The sequence below is a fragment of the Uloborus diversus genome, chromosome 2, assembly GCF_026930045.1.
Source record: "Uloborus diversus isolate 005 chromosome 2, Udiv.v.3.1, whole genome shotgun sequence".
Lineage (NCBI taxonomy): Eukaryota > Metazoa > Arthropoda > Arachnida > Araneae > Uloboridae > Uloborus > Uloborus diversus.
Window position 1 is genome coordinate 40,522,299 of NC_072732.1, and position 24,755 is coordinate 40,547,053.

Genomic DNA, 24,755 nt, shown 5'->3' on the forward strand with positions numbered 1-24,755 from the left:
CTTTATTTCAGCATCAGTAAATGTGTTTGGATTTCTTTTTTTTTTTTTTTTTCAAAGAGGTCAAAATGATACCTTTCCACGCTTCTAGGCGTACCCCATAGTTCAAGTTTCAAATAAAATACAATTCTCTTAAAAATTTTACATTATCATACAGTACCATGATTTAGGAAAAGTCAAGGAAGGATTAAGCTTTTTATGAAAATACTGAAGAGCAATTAACAAAACGAGTGTGCTAGGGATCAAAATAACCCTACCCGTAATTCTAGAGCTAAATTGTTTTCCACAATACTAAATTTTTATTTGAAATACTAAGCGTAAAAAAACGACTAAATTTCCGATATGTATTTCCAATTTTCAATGCTAAAATATGCTTGTAGAACCGTTAAAAATTCTGATATTAACATTCAAATTTACATCAGCTGATGAAGTATATTACCTGAAATTAGAACATAAGCACAACCTTTTACATTCACACCTGTTAGAAGGTTTAAAAAACTAAGTACTGAACAGTATTTAACATAAGAATAACATGTTGGTTTCAGCTTCGTAATATCTAAATTTCCACTAAAACATGTTTTTACTTTTATAATTATAATGATTTTCTAAAATTGAAAAATTATAGAATCTAATTCAAAATCAAAGTTTTATATATTTCCTAATTTCTTAGCATTAAGGAAGTCTTGTGATATTGCTTTCTACTTTTATTCCTTTAATTATATAATTCATATTCATAGCCATTACAAGTGCCTAAGTGATTATTTTGATATTGCAATGTTTCACCAGAAGGGAGGAAAAAAGAAAGATAGTGGGCTACAACCAAGCAACTTAGAAATGACCACGAAACCAACAAAACAATAAATACACACAAGATAATTATTTGCCTAATAATTTAAGTTTTAGATATCTTGAAATGCTGTCTTGAAACATGCTAAAACATCAAAAAGATTTTTCTTCTTATAGATTAAACTGAAGGAAAACGAGTTTATTAGGGAAGATATGAGAGGATAGTCTTTTCTGCAGAAAATGTTCTGAAAAAAAATATTAACACATTATTTAGTTATTGTGTATGCATATATACATATAAAACATGACATGCATTTCAAATACAAATTCAAACAAAATTGAAAGAATAAACACAAGTGCACTGTAATGTCAACGCAAAGCTGCTAGAAACAAAAACAGTGCAAACATATTCAAGAAAAAACAAGCAATATAAAATGGAAATTGCAAAAAGCAAGAATACGGAAACCACAACAAATAAGTCAAAAACATGAAAAATGTGAACAAGGGATTGATACATTGTCAAGGAGGACAAATCCCTTAATTCACAAAGTCCTTTCTGTTTAGCACGAGGGAAGGTCCCAAAAACATGCTACCTTCCCTGAGAGCCTTGAAGAATAAATTGAGCAAGAAAGCATTAAAGAATAAAAACTGACCAGTAAATATACAAATGATGGATTTGCAAAGCGAACCTACTAAAAGAAACAACAATAACAATACTGACCTTTAAAAAGAAAAGGACGAAGCGGTTACATGACTTGCACGTGCCAGGCAAGAGTATTGTTAGGACACGGCAGCAGCAATAAAACTCCTTGTTCAGGTTTTTCATTTGTTTTGACTTATTTGGTGTGGTTTCCGTATTCTTGTTTTTTGAAATTTCCATTTTATATTGCTTGTTTTTTCTTGAATATATATATGTAAATGCATGTATAATGAAATAGAGAAAGAGAGTAACAATAAAACACACAAATACACACATATACTAAATACCACCAGGTCAGTCCAATTTACTGTTGATGTAGATTTAGTAATTTGTGTATGAATCCAAATTAGAATAAGAAAGCTAAGAAAGCATTAAAAATCTTCCTTAACAGGGTATTTTAAGTCTTTCTGAAAAAAAATGTTCATTTTTTGAACTTTGGTTTTTTTTTTTTTAATAAAAATCAAAAATTACAAAACCCCTATGTGGAGACTATTGCGATAGTACTAAGAATGTCTGTACCAAATTTCAAGCAAATCAGTGCATTAGAACTTGAGATATCTTGTCAACCATATTGGTAAAACTAGTTTTGAGAAAAACAGGTTGAAAATTTGCAGTCTCATTTCAGCAAAAAGTTTATTATAACAAAATTAACTGTACCTCCAAAAATAATTTGAGTTTCCATAAATCCTCTTAGAAACTTATTCTTAAAGGTCTAAACTTTGAGAATATGAAAGGGGAAAAAATAGATTTTCTTTTTTAATTTCTAGACTAGAATACCCCTGTACATTTCAAAACAAAATAGTCCCTTTATCAACATGTTTTATGAAAAAAGTAAATACTTAGTGGCAAAAGAGAAATCAAAAGGGAAAAACTGAAAATCCTTTGCTGCTGGACTAAAAACAATAACAAGAACTCAACAGGGGAAAATGGCAACCGATGAAAACAGAATAGTTGAGCCTTTTTTCATTGTCTTTAGGGGAAAATTTGCAGCCAGACAGTTTGAAGAATTAGAATTTGTGCTAGCTACATGGTCTCAGAATCTGTGCTAAACAGTCACTTAGGGGTTCCCCCCCCCCCTTTCTTTTTTTTACAGGGTTGAGTCAGGTTTAAATCAGCTAGACAAAATTGTGATTTAAATCAGTTATTTTTTTTTTTAAATCATGGATTTTTGAATCATGGTTTTTAGATCAAATTTTTAAAAGTTTAAAAGAATTTTTTTTTTTATCTATCTATAAACCCATTTGGATGGAGCATGTACAGAGGAAAGTCTAATGATAAAACTAGTTTTACCATGTGAGGTACGCTAGAACACAATGATAGATTGTTTAAATAAATACTGTCGCTCCCGCTTAATGGAATATAGTTGGTTCCAAGAAATTTTATTCGATTAAGCAGGGTGTTTGATTAAGTGGGGAAATTTTCTTTACCTTTCTAAATTGACAACATTTGTCTTAAACCATATTATTGTCACAGGGTGGCGACAGGAACTGTGAAAAAAAGTTCCCTGACTTTTCCCTGATTTCCCTGATTAAGTTCACCAAATTTCCCTGATTTACGTTACCAATGATAATGGTTTTCTTTCTTTTCTTTACTTGAAATCCCTTGTATGTTTGTATAAAATGCAGTGTTTTAAACGTTTTAAATTATGTAAAGTTGTAGAACTAAAGAGAAAATTAAAAAAAAAACTTTACTTCCAGAAACTACTTAGCATAAGAATCTAAGAAACTATTAAAATTACTTTTAAAAACATGTGTATTTATGATAGTTCAAAATAATTTCAATTCCTTTTTAGTTCTAAGTTTTCAAACAGTATAATAATTGTTGCAAGAATAACAAGTAATAGTGAAAGAATAGAATTAATGTAATTATTCTTATATAACTAATTGACATATTTATGCAAAACAGATGAAACCATTTGACAACCATTCATAGGGAGCTTTTCTCTAATCAAGGACATAGGTTTTAATGAATGAACACAGCATTTTTAACAATAAAAAAATAAAGATATTTTCTTAAGTACACAAGTTAACTCTATTTCAAATGATTTCAGTATATAACGAGAAAAAATCTTAGATTGCTTTTGTAACAAACAACTTTGAAATGCAAGGGGGAAAAAAAGGAAGAAAAAAAAGCAATTAGTTAATTTCAAAATATATAAAAGAAGAATACAACTTGGTTATAAAATTAAAGAATCACTAAATTCTGAAGAAAAGAAAACCTTTATAATCTGCGGTGACAACAAATAGCATAACGGCAAAAAGTTTTTTTAATTGAAAGTTCAATTTTAGCAATTAAATTAAAAACGCGAAGAAGTAATAACTTTTAAGCTTTTATAGTATTAGTTCAAAAACCAAAGATTTCTTCTTGAAATCGTGATTATAGTACGCTAATTACTTCGAGACAATGGTATAAAGGCAAAGGAGCTAAGGCATAATTGAAGGCTTCCTCTTTGCCTGTATGGTTTTTTATTTTACGTAGCATTGAAAGCGTAAAAAGAAATTTCAAGCTAAGTAAAATAAACAACCTAACAGATACAAAAGCAATCTTAGGAAGTTCATCCTGTGGTTAATAAGTAAGATTCAGTACTTTGACGTTGAGGAAAAAAGATGCACAAATATGCGGCAGTGTATAATCGCACCTCATTAATTTTATTTTAATTATTATTATTTTTTTTGAACAGATAATTGGCGGAAAATGCGTAGGGAATTAAGAGTACTTAATTTCGTAAAGCAAAAAAAAATTCAATTTTCTTCAAAAAATCAATTTTCCCTGATTTTTTGTTATTTTTTCAAAATTCCCTGATATTTCCCTGACTTTTCCCTGATTAATAAAGTTCCCTGACTTTTCCCTGATCTCCCTGATTTCCCTGATCTGTCGCCACCCTGTGTCATTCTCAGAAACTGTCATTTTAATGTCCCTGTTATAATCTACAAATGTTTTATGACTCATACACAGTTTTAGGGGTTCAAATACTTTTCAGAATAGAGTTCAGCAAGATCATAAAAAGTAAAACTTCTATATTTTATTTTAAATGTCTTTGATGCAAGTCTGAAGTGCCCAAATGTCTTTCTTTCACTTGTCAAAACTGTTAGTAAAAAATAAGAAAAAAAATCATTTCTAAGCAAACAAATTGAGTTCACATCTTTTTTTGGTTTTTATTTCAAAATATTGAAGTATTTAAGTTTTAAAAAAACATTTAAAATTTAATTGTTATTAAAAAATTAGTTCACGTAATAACTTTTAAGTTTGTCCCCAGCGGTTTGTGCCAGTGGTTGGAAAAACTACATTTTATTTGTAGCGAACTACAACTACAACTACTTTATTACAAATGTAGTTAACTACAACTACAACTACTTTTTCCAAAATGTAGCAGCTACTAACTACTTTTGAAAAGTAGTCGCTACTTTGATACTTTTTAGCTACTTTAAAAAAATTAATAAATAAAAAGCATACACCGTTTGAGGATTGAACAAAGATTCAAAAAATGATTTAGAATAATAAACTGAATCATTTGAACATGGAATATTAACAAGAATTATTTATTCTTTCCGTCGTTTGCTGAGCCAATTTGTCATTCTAAATATTTTTAACGATTTTTACGAATATTAGCCGCAAGAAAGGATTTAAAAGTTGAAGGAAATCAACCTTAAAAATTTTAATCCTTTCCTGACATTGAATATTTCATTCAAGACAAGAAGTGCAACTCGGCTACTTGAAAGTGTAAATAGATGCAGTCAGAGGTGTGCACGGGGGGAGGAGAGGAAAAGGGACACCTGTTGTGTGTGGCCCTTGCCCGAGTCTGAAACGGGCCCAATATTTTTAAAAATAAATATAGGGATAAATTTAGGGGTAAACAATATGGAGGGGACCCTAGAAAAGTCATTTGTGACGGGCCCCAAAATTTCTGTGCACGCCCCTGGATGCAGTCCATAATTTGTTTTAAATTTTATATAGTCATACATATATATATATATATATATATATATATATATATATATATATATATATATATATATATATATATATATATATGATTTAGATCATGAAAAACATATTTTAAACAAAAGAGAAAAACTTTAGTTTTCATTATATCAGTTAATTTTATAGGAACTTTTTTTTTTTTTTTTGAAGGAACTAATTAATTGATTTTGAGCTTCAAGCTAGAGGTCCGGACTAAAACAACATTTCCTTTTTTACGCCACTCATAAAATGAAATAAGAGCATTTTTTCAATTTCACCGATTAACCTCAAAAACTTAAATATTTAATAATCGACTTTTATCATGTTAATATATCAACATCCAATCGGTGAAAAAGAAAAAATAAACAAATGGGAAAGTACCCCAAACTGTACTAGTATTTATAATCAAATATTAATAAATATCTGAAATATGAAAGATAACTAAGAATGCTTACTTCAATGTGCAATTTTAAATTACAGTGGACTCGCGCAACAGCGTGATTCGATTTACACGAAATGTCTATATAGCGAGCTTTACTCGAGTAATGAATTTTAGAGCTAACGCGAATTCCTCACCCTGTAGCACGAAAGTTTTCGTGTGGAAATCGCGGGGCTTAAGTATCACCTACTCTACTGGCTACTAAATATTAGTTTCGTGAATGGACTTTCCCTTTAGCATCACTGAAAGCGGAAGTTCTCCAACCGTACTAGTCGGAACATCGCTTTGTTAATTTACAAATCGCCACTCCGCATCTTTTTCATTCTAAATATGAGTTTGATGAAACATAAGTTCACATAAGCAGCTGTTTATCTAAAGTTTGAAAATGGAAGAAAAAATACTAATCTTTCACAACTAAAGATTTTCGATATGCTTGAACAACAAAAAAGTGTGTCGAATATAATTACGGTATCTATTGTAGTACTATTGTAGTGTGGCATATTTTTTTATTGCTACATACTATACGTACCGTTTCATTTTATGCCATTATCTCCCACTGATTTTGTGCATCCTAACAGTATTTTTATTCAATAACACAGCTTTTTTAAAAATACAGTGAAATTTCACTTCTCTATTCTCTATGTTTAAATTCGGTAATAGGAAGTTAAGAAATGGGTTAAAACAGTTTGAGGGACTTTTCAAATGTCTCAAAATGATTGGTATACTCATAAAAAATCGTATAGATACCCTTTTCCACGACGCGAAATTTCAACCTATGCTAGGAGCCTTGGAACGCATCCCTCGCATTGAAATTCGACAGTAATATGCAGGTGACATTGATACCGTAAGCTTTTTGAAAAAGGAGCAAATTTGCAAGAAACGAAAAATTCCCGTGACCATATATTTCTATATTACTGTAACATTTGTTAGCCGGCCAAAAAAAAGGCAGTTCAATATCATCGTCTTCCATAACATTTACAGTAGCTTCCATATTAGGTTGATATTGGCACAATAGTCTCATTGAAATCTAAAATGTTCATCCACGGGACACATTCTCAGCTGCCAGAAAACACAAACGCGGCATGGGCGCCCATATACAACGTTTTAGGGGGAGGGTTAGATATTTTTCTCATGGTTTAGTAGGATATTTTCCCATGGAAACCGATTTCATTACAGATTAAAATTATCAAAAAAATTGACATTTTTAATAACTTATTCATAATATGGCAGGAGAAGAAATGTTTTTACATATTTGCGAAGAAAAAAGTATTAAAAGAAAGGGGTAAATTCTAAAGCAGAGGGGGTGGGGCTTGAGCCAAAACGTGCCTTCCATATGGGCGCCCATGAAACGCGGTACTACATTGGCAGTTATCTCTTATTCTTTTCTTTCTAAGCCATAAGGTGAATATTGGGGAAATGTGAAAATTTCGATGTTAATCAAGCCAACCGCGTCAAACAGATAGAACGTATGGCGTCAATCTGAGGTCAGCTCGTAATTTTCATAGTCTTCCGAATCTGATTGGTGCAAAATTTACTCGCGTAAAATTTGCACAAGTCAGATTCGTTAGAAACCTCCGTTCCTTTCTTCTTCTCTCTTTTTTTTTTAAACTTTATTTAAAAGTAGTTTTTAGAAATCGCTACAAACTCCTTTTTTTTGTATTGAACTACTTGCTACACTACTTTTTTTGAAAAGTAGTGCGCTACACTACAAACTACTAAAAAATGTAGCTACTACAGTAGCGTCGCTACTTGTAGTGCGCTACTTCCAACCACTGGTTTGTGCCATTCCCTCACAAAAGTAAATTTCCTTCCCAGAATCACAACAAAATAATTTTTTTTTCAGCAAAAGGGTGGTAATTTAGAGCTGGATAATAAATATTGCAACCTATGAGGGTCTTTAATTTGCCGAAAATTGTTAATGTGAATTTCAATGAAAGCATAAAATTAGATAAGAGTTTTTGCATCGGTTATTCCCTCACATCTTTTTTTTTCTTTGGTGATGGCAAAGACAAAAGAAATATGTCAATACTGGCAATGCTTTGACGAAACATGAATGTTGTTTTCCCATTGCCCGTGAAAAATATTACTTTTTATTTTCACGTCAAAAATTGTTCTTACTTAATTTATTTCTAATTTATTCAAAAATTTTCTCAGCAAAAATTTTTGCGAAAACTGATCAATATTATTCGATTATCTGGGATAATTATTCAACTAAGCGTGGAGCTTTAACATTGAGTCTATGGGGAAAAATTCGGTACCCTGAGGTTTTATTCATATAAGCGGTGTATTTGTTTATCCGTTACCCAATTAAGCAGGACTGACAGTACATAAAAAAACTGGTTTGTTCTGTTGAAAATATGTGAGGAGCACAGGGACAGACCTGATGATATTGTTTACAATAAAGTACTTAATATTGGACTGAAAAGAAATGCAGAAAATCTAGTCAAAAGAAAAATACTTGTACTATTGCTGAATTTATTTTAAAACCTTTAGAGAAAAGACCTTAAAATGTGGAAAATGATAAATTCAATTTGAAAGCTTTCAAGAAGTGATACTAGCAAGCACTGGGAACGTTCCATTTCTTAGGTCATCAAGATCATTGCATTCGTGGAGTAAATCTGAGTGATTTGGAAATAAAAGAATATTTTCCATTTGCAAATCTCGTGGAGTAAATCTGAGTGATTTGGAAATAAAAGAATATTTTCCATTTGCAAATCATGAGTATTCCCCCAATATTATTCCTCTTCTCATGAAGTACCTGGGAAAATCCTATCTATAAATTCCTTTTCAGTGATGATGTGCTTATTAAGCTTTTCCCGCTTGATTGGTGGAAAAGTCACTTTTTCTTAAGTAAGAAAAAGAATGGAAAAATTGATCAGCTAAACTAGGCACTTAATTACATGAAATACACTGCCAGCTCAGTCATTTCCAGCTGAGGACTGCAGTTTCATGCTTATTAGCACTCATCAGCCTGGCATAGGAAAGTGACGGAGCTGGAGATGGAAAACCTCTTATGGAAGCCAAGAGGGCCAAACAAAATGGTAGCTAATAAAGAATTAGCACAGACCAGACGAGTGACCGAAGCAATGGTTCAGTTCAACTCGAAAATTGATGGCAAGGCATGGTATATTTAGTAAATTACCGCCCATTAGCCAGGGCTAAAGCAGAAATACATGAAATACACCGCCAGCTTAGTCATTTCCAGCCGAGGACTGCAGTTTCATGCTTATTAGCACTCATCAGCCCGGCATAGGAAAGTGACTGAGCTGGAGATGGAAAACCTCTTATGGAATTTTGGAGTTGAACCGAACCACTGCTTCGGTCACTCGTCTGGTCTGTGCTAATTCTTTATTAGCTACCAGTTTGTTTGGCCCTCTTGGCTTCCATAAGAGGTTTTCCATCTCCAGCTCAGTCACTTTTCTATGCCGGGCTGATGTGCTAATAAGCACAAAACTGCAGTCCTCGGCTGGAAATGACCGAGCTGGCGGTGTATTTCATGTATTTCTGCTTTAGCTCTGGCTAATGGGCGGTAATTTACTAAATATAGGCACTAAATTGTTGACATCAACTGCTTCTATCAAGGAGAATTCTGCTATCAAATTTCTTCAACAAATGAATTAGTGCAATCTAAAGTTTGAAACAGGCTTCGAAATGACAAAGCAGCTAAACTTGTTTTTATTTATAAATAATTGAACTTTAAGCCTGTCATTCAAAAAAAAAAAAAAGCTGTAAAATTTTTATAAAGAATAAAAATCAGTGAAGTAACTTATTTAGTTGACTTCATCTTTCTAATAATTCTGCGGTTGGAGGAGTAAAATGTCTACATTAACATGAAGCATCCTTTATTGGAAATATAAATAGTTACAAAATTATTAAGAAAAGATGAGAAAAGTTCCAAAATGTGGGCCAAAGTAGCCTGTGTTTACAGGATCTTTAAACTGGCAGTAATACAGAAATTCAACTAGATCTCACATCGGCATGACACATTTGGTGTAAAAATTATGCATGAACTTTTCAATGTCTGAAGCTTGATTAAATTATGTTTAAACAGCAAAGAAGGCATTACCTGTTTTGATATGATTGCGTTAATATATTTCTCCTTCATCTTCAAAACTTGTTGAAGGCCAGAGATTCATCTCCTGTTGAGCTAACATAACCTTTAAATGAAAATAATATTACTACTAATCATGAACATCTAGCCAATGAAATTTTACATTGAATAGTACCCAAAAAACTTTGTCGCTCAGTAAAGCTTGGTGATTCAAAATGATGTTCCCGAGCTTTACTGAGTGGTTCAGCATAACTCATTAATGATAATCAAAAAATTTAGTAAGTCTTTATTAAAAAAAAAAAAAACCCTGCTAGAAAGAATTTTTTTCAACAAAAAATCAATGACAGATTAGTAATAGTTGAAAAGTAATAGAAGAATTTTATGCATTTTTTGGTGCTGCTTTCAAGAAAAATAATTTTAAAAATTTTAACACTTCAAATTTTATTCAAAAGATTTTCATGTACTTTTACCAATAAGGAAACTTTTCACTGCTGAATTTATTTCATCCCTTCTTGATCAATCTTCAACAGAGGTGAAACCTACAGAATATCCCTCTGTGACACCTCCCCAATGCTGTACAGTAAAAAGTGGGAACTTGATAGCAGAAGTAAGTTTATCATTTTCTTTTCTATGTACCTTTCATGAAGCAGGGCTTCATATCCAAGACGTTGTGAAAATTTGCCAGCAAACTTTGTTACACAAGCGGCAAATATAGTGTTCTTTAAAATCGCATGAAGAGCATTACAGACAATGTAAGAAAACTTGATGTTGCATATTTTGGCCTGAAACTCATAACTAGGATACTCAGTAGGCTCCTCATCAAGTCTGTGCACAGTGTCTCAAAGGGTTACGGTTTGCTGCGTTACGAAAACTTATGTTTGAAAAAAATGCGGTGAGGGTGTTCTTGAATGACTCTATTTTGAGAATCTACTGATGTTCAGTTGGGCACAAAATGCTGATTTCGCTTTAATTAATTCTGAACAAAATATAAATATATATAATGTGGGTACATAGTATTCACAAGATCTGTTTTCAAATTCCAAATATATTAGAATAGCTAAAGACTTACATCATCTATAAACATGTTTATTGATCTGTAATAACCTTTACATTGCCAAGTTTCATTATGAGAGCCGAATTCATATGAATGAAACCTTTTGATAGGACTTCCACAAGCCTAAATGTAAAAACAAATAATTTCACTATAAAACTTCATGTCCAAATGAATTCAAATAGAGATCATAAATAGTAAACATATTTAAATACTCTAATATAATTTTTATATATAACATTTTAAAATGTATAAACTATCCCCCCCCCCCCCCCCGGGGGGTACATATAGAGCTGGATTGGAGGATATGTGGGGGTATATGGCATATATTTCTGGTTAGCCGTGAAAAAGGGCACATAACCTCTGCTTTTCAATGAACTTGATATTATACATTTTATTTTAATGATATTTTAAAAAGAATAGCATAAAAATATATCACTCATCAATATCTGATGGACATCTATATGCCAGTTATTCCCATTTTAATTCTCTGCAATTATTTTTTATTAAGTAATATAAGTTAATTATAGTTTACAGACAAATATGTATCTTGTAGGCATATGCATCTGTTCAAGATGTATTTTCAAAAATATAATAATTCTCAGTACAGTATAATCCCGATTTAATGATTGTTAAAGGGCTCTAAAAGTTATCATTAAATCAAGGATAACATTAAAACGAGGTGGCATAGACATTCACTGCAGTCAAATCTGGACCAGTGAATTGCATCATTAAATTGAGGAAATCGTTAAATCGAAGTTATACTGTATCTAGGTTATACTGTTATTCTTTCATTTATACTGTATTTTATGCATTTTAATCTAAGCCACCCATTAGCTACCATCTAAAATTTCAACCTATCCCATACTTTCTTAGTTTTTAATTTCTTGTATGGTATATCTTTGGCTATTTTTAAGCACTTTTATTATACTTAGCTTGATTGTCACGGAAAAATCCGAGGCCTGCTTTTGCTTATATCTTAGCAACTAGACCACTTAGAGACTTCGGGATTTAACTAAATGATTTGCTTAATCTCAAGGTACAACTTAACGCTAAAAAATTCAATTCTAAAATAACATAATTACTTCATTTAGGATAGAAACAGCGAATTTCATATAATTTCCCCATTAAATGTTTAAATATATAACAAGGATCAAATTAAAAATTTTAAAAAACCCCGACTGAATGGCAACTGTAGAATCAAGAGGGTAAATTGAAAATCTTTTTAAAAGCCTTATACTATTAAAATTCAATGTCAAGTATTTTATTTGCTATTAAATAGTAACTGGCAACAGATAAAAATTTTAAATTATTGCGTTTTATTTCCTTATCGGCCAACAAACAATGAATTCGGTTATCAATCGCGTGAATAAAGGCTTAGCCGTTATCAAAATCTGCTTTAAAAAACGTTATAATTTAAATTCTATGAAACATAGAAGTTCCAAACACATTCTATCAGACGCAGAAAAAAATTCTCTTTATTTTGGTATTAAATTTTAAAATTTTTAACTATGTTTTCACTGCAAAAATCATGAAAAACCTTTTAGAGGTTTTTAGTTAATATCCTCATTAATTAATGTCGTCCAAAGATGCAATTTAGCTAAGAACACTTTTAATCAACCCTCCTTTCGAACAATTTTTTTTTCTTTTTCAAAATCGGTCCCTCTGTTTAGGCGCTAGAGTGCCACAGACAGACACACAGACACGTCAAACTTATAACCCACTTCCTTTGTGTGTCAGAGGTTGAAAACCCATTGTTACAAATTTTGTTGCTTTACAACAGCAATATTAATAGTAATCATTAAAAAAATTAGAATCAAGGCTTATCTGGTGCAAGCATGAAATTCCTCCACTATCATTGCTTTCTTAGGATTTTTATCTGCATATCTATCCCAATAATCAAAAACGGGGCTAAGTAAAGACACATTTTAGAATCTTTATTGCAAGTAACTTGTATGTTGTAAAATATGAATTAGTTTCGCAAACCTTTAATTATTAAATGGTTCTATTTAAATTAGCACAGAAACAAATCCTAGAGGGAACAAGGATTAATTTTTAGAGCCAAATGCTTCAAGTTTTAGACATGCATAATTTTTTTTGCTTTTAGTATGAAGGAGTAAGTTTTGCTTTCTTGGAATAATTGAAAATTACAGGAATACTTTACTATTGTCCTTTCTGACCCAGAAAAGTTATTTTGTAATTTTGTTTTTTTGTTTTTTTAATTCTGTTATTACAATTACTATGCTGTTTATATGATGTTCAAACAAATACTTTACATTAAGAAAAAGAAACTTAGCAGTACAACAAGTAGGTGATTTCAAAAACAATCAAAGCTTAAATTAAAACAAAACCTTAAAAATTAGAAAAGCTGAATTTTAATAAGGGCAAAAGAAATTTACATTGCTTTTTATCAGCAAGTCATTTCTATTTCATTGCACTCAGTTTCTGATGCAAAAACCATCCCAAGTTTTCACATGGTATTCCACATTGATGACAGATAAGAAATTTATATATATACATCTTTTTTTTTTCAAAAGCTGAAGGTTGAAACACCATTTTTCCTTCTTTTTATAAACATTAACTATGTATAGCGCTGCAGTTAGGTATCATATGCCAAAGTTTTCATTTTTTAAAAATCCTGGATAATAGCAACTGATAATAAAAAAATGACTACTAAATTAAAAATGGCTACTGGCAATTGAAAACTGGATTCAAGTTTATTCTGAAGAATAAGCTAAAAACGTTATTAATTTACAAAGGAATGTATGTGACGATAACACGTGAAAATTCTACAAAAAGCAATGTATGCATGGTTACATTTTTTAAACAAACCTTTTCTTTCCTAAAATGCCCAAAAAATACATACCTGACAAAGTGCTTTCATCATACTAGGAGGGATGAGAAGATCTGCTTGACCAGAAATAAAAAGTGATGGCCTCTTAATTTTTTTGGCTTTTCTTAGAGACAAAAACTTTAAAAAAAAAAGTTTTTTAAAAATCATAAATAAAACAAGAAAGAAAATAACAATAGAAGAAATTTTCACATTTAAATGTCTTTAAATAATGCTTAATAAAAAAAAACAATAAAAGACACAGAAAATCAGCAATAATGAATTCAGAACTTTATTTATCGATGGAAAAATTAGCACATCATCTACAGTTTCAGTAGCTCAAAAGTGAAGGAAGAGAAATAATATTTTTGGACTGTTTCATAGGAAAATGGGACATACGTGTTGAATTGTTTTCTTAAGCACATGAAACTAAGCAATATTAGATGACAAATTCATGCAAACATATCTGAAGCATTAAAAGTCATAACAAGCTTATCAACTATTACAGTAAACATGTTCTTTTGAAACATAGTCTTCTTACTTAAACTAGGAAATTATCTTGAAAAATCTAAATGTCACTTTTTTTCCCCTCTCCTTTTAGTTAGTAAGTAACCTTTCTTTATTTTTGATTTTGTCATTAGGGTTTATGTTTGTTTTTCTACACATTCAGCAGTTGACAGAATGTTTTCAACTTTTGGTTTTGTATGCAGCAAATTAAGAAATTAGCGATGGGTGAAAAAACTTCTAGACTTACATTTATGTCCCCAATCTTTAAGTACATAAATAATATCATTGATAGTGTGTGTATTTGTGCAAAACTTGTACTTCCAAAACGTTTGATTTAGATTTTGCTATTCTCAGGAAGATGTCGACTTGGGGGGAATTACTCTAGAAAAATAATAATTTGCAAAACAGAAAAAATATTTTTATAGATTTAAAATATCAACTGGGAACTTAAGTGTAACAAATAGGAAAACTTATTTTAAAAATTTCATTCATTTATTTTATCAGTTTTATTCATTTATTCATTTTATTTTATTTTATTTATTTATTTTTTTTAAGTTTTCATTTTACTTTCATTTGATTTTTACAACCCAACCCCATTTGCTTTTTTTTATTTTTTAAAGAGCACTTGTTTTCCATAAATTTAATTTCAATCACCATTAAAATACATTACAAAAGCCTTTTGGTGCAGCAAACCGTTATACTATGCTATTCTAGTATTTAGATTTCAAGATCAGGTATATTTATTGATTAAAATTAAAAGCTAAAGCTCCTAAAGTCTTTGAATGTTTTTAAATACAATTTAAAAACAAATAATTTAGTTCAAATTTTGCAAAAATCTGAAAATTTGGGGTTTTGAAAAAGATTATAATTTTTCTTTAGAAATTATTAATTGCTTCAAATACATTAAATATTTCCAACAGAAATTACCAACACATGGTTATTGATTAATATGAGTGTATTTTAATTAAAACATAAGATTAATATAGTATTCTGTAACCATTTCATCTTTTGAGAAATATTTACAGTTTTCCTTAAGAGAAATTATAAAATACTTACTTGATTTTTAAATGCCCAGTCAGGAAGCCATTTGATGATTTTAAAATTAAACATTTGTCTTGCTATATCTGGAATGCTTGTGAAGGTGTTTTCAACCATTAATATGAACACATGTTTACCAAACTTTGGTCGGCTTACAAGGTCGATTGCAACTGCTCCACCGAGAGATCGCCCAAAAACAACAATTTTCGTCTTATCAATAAAAGGAACTTGTAGTAAATATTGCAAACCAGCTTGTGCATCTAGATACAGACCTTTAAGGAAAAATCACTATACACTTTCATACATAACAATAAATATTTACATGCAGAATAATTATAAATCTATACAAGGCATTTATAGGGCATAGAAAAATAAGGGAATCAATTAAAAAAGAGGGAAATTAAAAAATTACCGCATTTAAAGATCTATAAAAATTATCTTGCTACATTTATATAAATAACTAGTTTTTGCCCGCGGCTTCACTCACGTTGATGTAGTTTTTTTGTCTCAATTGATTCAAGTTAATGGTCATTACAGGCAGAGGTCAAATAGTTACCAAAACATTGTTTCTCTCTAGTTTCGCAGACATTTCAAATTGCCTGCCCCCTTAAATGTATCAAAAGGTATGATTAAAACTGAAAATTAGGGGGAAGGGAGTAAATGAAATGCTGGCAAAACTGAGAAGAAACCCAAAAATCACAAAAAATAAATCACGAAAACGTTCAGGAGTTGTAAAGAAGTCAGTTTGGGTAATTCCCAAAAAATCCAATTCGAGTGAGGTCAACTATTCTTAAATAAAGTAAAACAGTTCCCTTATAATCCCGATCTCCATCAAATACATAATATCCAGCGCTACACCGGCAATCTAAATTATTGTATTATGTGTATCTTCTTACCGTAGAAATCGTCCCAAAATAGGGTCAACAATGATGCTACCCGAAATGTTTCCAATAAACAGTAAAAATTTAGCAATTGTTTGAAATTGTTTGCAAAGACAAAGTAATGGAAGTTTTTGCGATGTTTATGAATTTGCGAATTAGTTGGCGAATTATTTTACGTGTTAACAAATTTAAAGAAAGAAATATTAAAGAAATAGCGATATTTGGTTACATGGTGAAAACCGAGAAACAGTATTGCGTAGTCTTTAGCTTCAAAAACAGCGACAGTTGAAAAAAATGCCAAAAGCCTTAGCTATTGAAATGATTCCACAAAAAAAGTTTAGCTAGATTCAGCTGATGGATTAAATACCCAGTCAATACAAATAAATAAAAAAAAAAACATTAATTGCCTCAAAGTTGCATTAAAATGGAAAAATATCAGCCAAATCCATGTATTATTTGCCAATCTTGTGCAAAAATCTTACTTCAAGATTTGACTTGAGAAAAGCCTTGAACAGTCACGAAAAGCAAAGATAGTCAACAATACAACAATAGTCGTTATCGACAGAGAGTTGAGATGATACACTAAATATTGTATTGAGTTAAGGAAAGCCTTTGAACATGAAACTAAAAAGCTCAGAACTCGTTTTTTATTCTACTTAGAAATTTTGAACAGGTGCCATCTTCAGCAGAAAAATCAGAGCTTTCGATGGACATATAATGTAAATATGTGCAAGTATTTTTTCATCCCCATATTAGAGAATTTATACCAAAATTGTGTTATATTGCAATCCTAAGGGGGTTTTGTCCCCCATAATGGGACGAAAACTACCCTATGTGTTATTCTGATGCATAAGCTATATTATTGTAAAGTTTCATCAAAATCCATTCAGTAGTTTTTGCGTGAAAGAGTAACAAACATCCATACATTCATACAGACAAACTTTCGCATACATAATAGTAGTAAGATTTAACCATTGTTGTATCCTAAAAATATGAAAAGCCTATATTGTTGTGGTAAGCACAAAAGTTATATCTGCACTTTTCATGGAAATTGAGTTAGGGTCACCAGGTGGTTCTTAGTCACATATTTCATCTAAATACAGTCAACTCTTGATAACTCGAAGTCCCAAGGAACCGGCTAAAAACTTCGAGTTATTGGTAGTTTGAGCTATGGGAAATTTCCAGACAACAGTCTCAGGAGTTTGGGACCCGATGAAAACTTTAAGATAAAGGAATATTCGAGTTATAAACTTCGAGTTATTGAGATTCAACTGTACAACATTTTATGGTCATTTGTCAATGGTAATTTTTTTTTAACTCTAAAAAAGTTGCCTCCACATCAAATACACGGAGGTGCAAAACAATTTCTCGTTTTGAACTCGGTTGCAGATACGACTTTTGTGCATAGCATAGAAGTATAGACCAAAAGCAAAATAGGGAACATTTTTAAAAATAAAACTGAAGCAATTAAGATAAATCCATTAAATTTTAAAAATAGATTGTATTTTATATATATATATATATATATATATAAATTAGTTATAAGTTCAAAAATGGGTCATTCCAAGGAAATGTCAACCTCAACCTCAGAAGTTTTTTTTCCACAAAGTCTTGATTGTGACCTATCATTTCATTCAGCATACTTTCTAGAACATAAATCCAGTAACAGTTTGCAAAAATTTCATTCGGTGTTTTTCTTCTGGCTCTAAACGTGCGAGGTTGTAGAAAAGGCTTAGCATGTGCAAAAAACATGCGTCTACGTTTTCTTGTGTAATGTAAAAATTTTTGCAATTTTTTAAAAGAACTATGTTTATTCTAAATGATTAGATACTGGCCTAATAAAATTGACTGTTCTTTTTGCACACATTATAAGAAAAGTATTTTAATTAGTTTGGTTATTTCACTGAAAATATTTACGTTACGTTAGTCACGAAAATGTACTATTTTCTGCTTAAAAACTAAACCAGATGATTGAACCAAGCAGCACTTTTTATTTTCTTACATCTGTGTCATATCTACTTAAGAAGTGCAAAATATTTTTTTTAGTATCAGTAGATATAAAATAATTAGTGTGACTAACGTAACAGTTAGCATGTGACTAATGTAACATTTTAAAAATGACTGCTAATATTTAAAACTTATTCAGTTTAATGTACATTTTCATGAACAATTTTGAATATGTAGGCATTCTATATTGATTGAAAGTATAAAGGGTGAAAAATACCAGTAATGTTACATTGTAGACCTTCTGTTTACTTAGAAAAATACTTTTTTAAAGGTCTTTATAAAGATACTTCCAATTTAAAGAACTATTAAAACAGAAAAAAGGTGAGTAAAGCAAAATAAGTACTCTGCTGAATGTGCATTTAACACAAGAATCAAAGCTTAAGAATTAAGATAATAGAAATACAGTCTTAACAAAGGAAAACGTCTCTAATTTTTAGAAAATACATCTCCACCTATTATTAAAATGAAGTAATGGCTGCTCGTTGGAAAACATTTGAAGATGTTACATGATACAGTGACAATAAGCGCTGCTGCCATATATTTCAGAAAATGCACAAATGATCATTTAGAAATTCAAACATTTGCGGTGATATCTGGAATCAAAATGCATTCTGCAATAACGTTCGAATTTTTTTTTTTTCAATATTACATTTTAATTCAAAAGGATGCACAACACTATTCGTTCGATGAATCAGTAAACCTCAAAAAATAGTATGCCATTGAAAAGTACTACGGAGTTTCTTATAACGATTACTAGTATATCAGCAGAATATAGATTTCGGTGAAACTATCAACTTGCATAAAGTTAATTTTTACAAGAGAGATATTTAGGATTTAATTAGTACAAGAATGATGTTATTCAGTTTGAAAAAGCAGTTTTTTTTATTTGTTTTTTTTTTTTTTTTTTTCGCACATTCAAATTGAGTTAATTGAACTGAATCCTTCCATTCAATTTCTTACACTAATACAGAAAAAAAAGTAAAGAAAGAACCATAATACAACATAAAGAAGGTTCCTTAAAAGTGTAAAAGTAATCTAAGAGCAAGAAATTAATTATAAAAAGTTTTTTATATGCATTCATTGCTTGTTATTCGATGGTTACGTTAGTCACGTTACGTTAGTCACACACAATTTTTCGGAAAAGTACCATTTAGAGCCAAAAAAGATTCATCTGTAACATATCTGTAGTACATTTTTAAAATAGATTGTTTACCTCTTACAAATATAGCGGCCAATTTTAAATGCCTGCGTAAGTTTCAGAAAAATTTGCCTCGTAACATAAGCATTGTTTCTCAGGGTTGCAAAAATGTTACATTAGTCACAATGCCTTTTTTGGTGAAAAAATACCTTCCAGCGCTCATTTTGCTTCAAATTCTTGGTAGAAATGAAAAATAGTCATCTTGCGCATTTTAAATCTGCATATTAAACCAAAACACAATTATTTTTCCTTTCCAGTTGTACGTAAAAGGAGTTTGAAAAACAGCTGCGAATGTTACGTTAGTCACTATGGAATGACCCAAATATGAACATAAGAAGAAGAAAAAGTTTTTTCAACTACAAAGTTGTGTCAAAAAACTTTATTTTAATGATTTGTTTATTTCACAGCTCTCATTCTTTGTTTTTAAGCATTATAATATATCTGCTATCTCAAGTAACACAACATAATTTATTAATTAGTTCATATTATACATTTTACACTCCAATAAGAAACATTTTAAACTTTAGTCCAATAACATAGTTTATAAAGAACATTAAATTTAATTTTTAAACTTCATTTTTTTTCTAAATTATTATTTGCATCAAATGTCCCCCCCCCCCCCCGTGAGATTATTATAAAACACACCTGCACTTGTATTTATTGAATTCATAAAATATTCTGAGGAGAAATTACTACACAAAATTGTATGTGTTTGTAAAATACAGGTTCATAAAAATGAGCATTAATTGTTCCTGTTTATAAAAAATGCGTGTCAACCTCAGAGTGAAGATGGGTAGAGAGAGTATGTGGCGACCCTTTCTCACGCCAGCATGAAAGTGGTTTTCATCACGTGACAAGCATCCACCGTGGAGCAGCATAGCATGTGTTTCTACGAGGGAGAGCAGTTGTTTTAAAACAAAATGGTTTCTTATTGTTCTGCATTTGTATGTAAGGAAAACTCGGTCCAAGGAAGGACCAATAACATTCTATTAGTAAGTTTTTACTTTACAGGGTTCATACCCTATTTGGATGAAAAAATTCCATGACTTTTCCAAGACTTTTTTATGACTTCAATGAAAATTTTCATGATTACACGAAGGGAATAGTACTATTAACTATCTACACTTGCCAATTTTTTGGAAATGAGGCATTAGCAAAAACTTCTACATGAATGCCACAACCTCACTGTAGCACTTACTCGCAATGGGAAAAACTATCAGTGTACACTTAAAAAACTTAACTATTTTTATTTGTCTTCATCATATAAATTTAAGCAAAGTAAAAATTCAATAAACAAATTTAGTGTCAACAATGCATCTAATCATCCACATAACTTGCCAGTAATTTTAGTTCTTTAAAGTAAAACCACATAGTTTAGTTTTTTATGTTTCTAAACGCGGATAATTATATAAAAAATCACTTCGTAGGGAACAAATCTTCTGATTCAAAAGTACTTGTTTTGTTTACTTATTTGCACATTTTGAAATACATATAAATTAAACAAGTTCAGAGATTTCAGCACAAAATGTTTGATTCCTGACATTGAAACGTAGCAGTGGGCCACATGGATTAGTTTTGCAGGCCTATGTTGGGCACTGCTGTTTTAGAGTATTTGAATTCCTCTTTTTTCTGTATTTTATCATCCGACTAAAGATATTTATTTTCTAAAACCTTCAACAAATTAACATAAAACTATGATAAATTTTATGATAAAGTTATTAAGAGTGATAGAAACCAACTCGGATGCAATTGATTTGCGTTTTTTGGATGAGCGTGGCAAAACCAAGAACTTCCAAGTTCGCTACTACAGAATATAAAACATAAAAAGTGTTAAAGATAACACTTAATTCAAAATGAGCAATTTCCAAGCAGTAAAAATTACATCGCTAAAAAAGGCGAGCGGCTGCGACAGAAGTGGATGCAATGAGATTTCAAAATTCAAATTTGATTTTAGGATCGCTATTTTTTAACTTTTAATAGATTTTTATGTGCTATACTAATAAATCACTCAAGATTTCTAATGCTCTTTTAGTTACTGTTACTTTCTCTTTGTCCCAGGACATTTTTCCATGACTTGAAATAAATTTCCATGACTTTGAATGAAAATTTCAATTTTCCATGACTTTTCCAGGTCTGAAATTTTTTAATTTTTTTTTCCATGACTTTCCAGGATTTTCCATGACCCGTACGAACCCTGACTTTAATAATATCTCAGCTTATTTATAAATTTATTCGTTTTATAGCTAAAAATAGTTAGAAAACCATTTATCGCTCTTTTTGGTGAAAAACATTTATATTACCAAAATTAAACAACCAGAATTGAGCGTTTCCGCTGTCATCTTTTATCTTGTAAAATACTTAATATAGATTGTTTATCTTTAAAGATACCTGTGACCTCATTAAGCTTTTTTCCATAAAGCAAATTGAGGAGTGAGAAGCAAAGGTATGTAAGTAGCAAAATTAAAAATTTGGAGATAACCAGTACAAACAGAAAAGGAACCTCTTGTCTGTTTTGGAACAAGAGATAGAATTAGTAGCCCTTGTAGGTAATGCTGTATAGTGTGATTTATAAAAAAAAAATTCAATGAAAGCAGGGCCGTAACCAGAAAATAATTTCGGGGAGTGTTTAAAAAACTTTCATGCGGAGCTTTCGGCAATTAGTGCTAATGTTCAAGTCGTTGGGTTATCTATTATGAAAAGCGTTTTATGTAATTAATATGCATATGAAAGAAATTTGAGTTTCAGAACAATATTTTTTGGAAATTTCTAAATATAAACGAACATTTAAGTGTCAAACCGAACTTTTCGGGGAGGGAGGGGGGTTTTAATCCTAAGAACCTCCCCTTTGTATATGGCCCTGAATGAAAGCCTACCTAGGGACGTTATCTTTAAATGCATTTTACCTCAAAACCCGGAAAATGTCCACTTACATCTTTTAGCTTTTCACTGCCTCAATTCAAGTTGGGATTTTCTTTCTCACTTGAATTAAGTTTCATACTACTTCATCGTCGGATGAATGCTATTCGTAGGGGAATACAATTCAGTTTCCTGTTTAAGGGTCAGTGAAACTGTAAGCGAAATTGTATCCATTGGTGATTTTTTTTTTTTTTTTTGTATGAATTATCATTCGTGATTTGAGGTGTCCTCGGAGAAGGGGGAGGGGGGGGGGTAATTGCACAAACTAAGCTAAAATGCATTTTTTAGCGGAAGGTTATTTTAATGGGATCTTTTTTGGGGGAATTACTAATTGGGGGGGGGGGGGTGACCTACGCGGCATTTGAGGCGGTGCTTTTGGAGAAATGTATGCCTCCAAGATTATGGATTTATGATTCTGGTTTGTGTACTCAAATAAAATTTAAAAACGAATAATTTGTATAGTTTACTTCTTATAAACAAGAAGATCTTGTTTCTGGTTTTTTGTTCTAAATAAAATTTAGACAGTAAATATTGCAATCGTGTGTTTGATTTTAAATGAAATACTCTCTCAATATTCTATTGTATTATTTGCAAAAGACATTATGAGTGCTTTCTCATAAATTCATATGCATTCATTGCAATTTTTTGAAACTTTTAGAAACTAATTTCGAATAAGTGGAAAATTTATTTTCCCATTTGCTGCTCCTAGATTATGCCTGTAGCAAACTGTGTTTATACGTTGAAGACCATTCAAAGGATGATTTTGTCAATTTTGACCTCCCTCCCCCCCTCCACCCCTATGTAAGTGTATGTTAGATTTTTGATACAATTCCCCTTATTTTTACATAAGATTCCATTCGTTTCGATTTTCAAAACAAAAAATGCTGTTAGAAAAGGATCAGTTACTGAAAAATTTCTTTTTGACATTCATTAAAAAATTTTTATTTTTAAACTATATTATATGAAGCAATATTAATTATAAATAAAACAAACCATACATAGTGCAATCCTATTATTATATTTTACACTATTCATTTGTTATAAAACAAATAAAATACAGGTGATCCTAAAACGTTTTTTCCTTCTAGAAGCAAATGAAATATGATCCCTGCAAACCTCTTGGCTGCCCGGCTTCTAATAGAAAATATCGATTTAGGAAATATTACGTATTAATGGGTTTGCTCTTTCCCTCCCCCCAACCTGAAGGGTATGTAGGGATTTTTTTAATCCCCCTCCCCCTCTGGACCCTTACGTAATTAATGAATGGCCCCTTGCAAGTAATCTTTTAAAGATTTCAAGAAGCAGAAAGATTAAAATTTGCAACCTATCGCATTCAAACACTCGTCAATAAATTTAGGGCGCCAAGAAGCAAGAAGTTGGTTGCTCCCCAAGTGACTCATGCTCGCGGCAGCTTTTTCCCAATTTCAAAGTGGAATGCAGTCTCTACCCATCTTCACTCTGAGGGTGTCCAACTGTATTACAGCAATAAATGTATTTATATTGTACATTATGCAATGAATGTTTCAAAGAATTATTTCAACAGTCCTAAGTGGCGCCGTATAGCCTATTGAGAGTCTTGCGCCAAAAAATCCAACCAAACCAATAGTCCCTAAAGCATGAGTTTAAATTTATGGACATGAATTTTAATATAAATTTTCAAGTCTTTCAAATAATGACACAAACAATATACCTTCTTCACTTGGGGAACCTTCACTGTGCCCGTAACCTCTGTATTCCAGCAATAATATATTGCAGCCACAAGACTGAAAGAGTCCCCTGAACATTAGGTAACCTATAACAAAGAAGGAAGATAAAGTACCTACTATAAACAAGTATGAACATCTGAACTGAGATAAAGTATACAAATGCAACCAAGTTATACTCAAATAGCTTAGACAGAAATTAATTCCTCACTCAGCAAAACGATTTGGTGAACAATATAGATTTAACATTCTAAACAGGGCTCAAAGATACTGTCAGCCCCCGTTTAAACAGGTAACGGATAAACAAATACCCCCGCTTATACCAATAAAACCTCTCAGAACCAAATATTTCCCCACAGATGCAATGTTGAAGATCCCCGCTTAATCGAATAATTTCCCCGGATAATCGAATAATATTGATCAAATAATTTTGCTGGGAAAAGTTTTGAATAAATTTGACATAAATTAAGTAAGAACAATAATTAATGAAAATTATAAAGTGATATTTTTCGCAGACAACAGACGAGAGATACAACATCATATTCCATCAACACATTTCAAATGTCCCACGAAATTTCTCTTTTCTTTGCCATCACAAAAAAAATGCATTTGATAATACCACCTTCTTAGCTAAGACCCTATTTTTCTTTATTTTGAAAAAAAAAGTAAGAAAACTTGCTAGGTATTATGT

General features: G+C 31.0%; 1 protein-coding gene across 1 annotated transcript; it reads right to left on the reverse strand.

The window, feature by feature from the left end:
• Positions 1-803: 803 nt before the first annotated feature.
• Positions 804-24,137, reverse strand: LOC129216988 (protein ABHD13-like; the record flags this gene model as incomplete). Its single annotated transcript, XM_054851212.1, is given in 6 exon segments — positions 804-1,028; positions 9,949-10,039; positions 11,003-11,110; positions 13,851-13,955; positions 15,378-15,631; positions 24,052-24,137. Coding segments are annotated over 5 exon segments (625 nt in total), but the record flags the coding sequence as incomplete, so codon positions are not given.
• Positions 24,138-24,755: the final 618 nt, after the last annotated feature.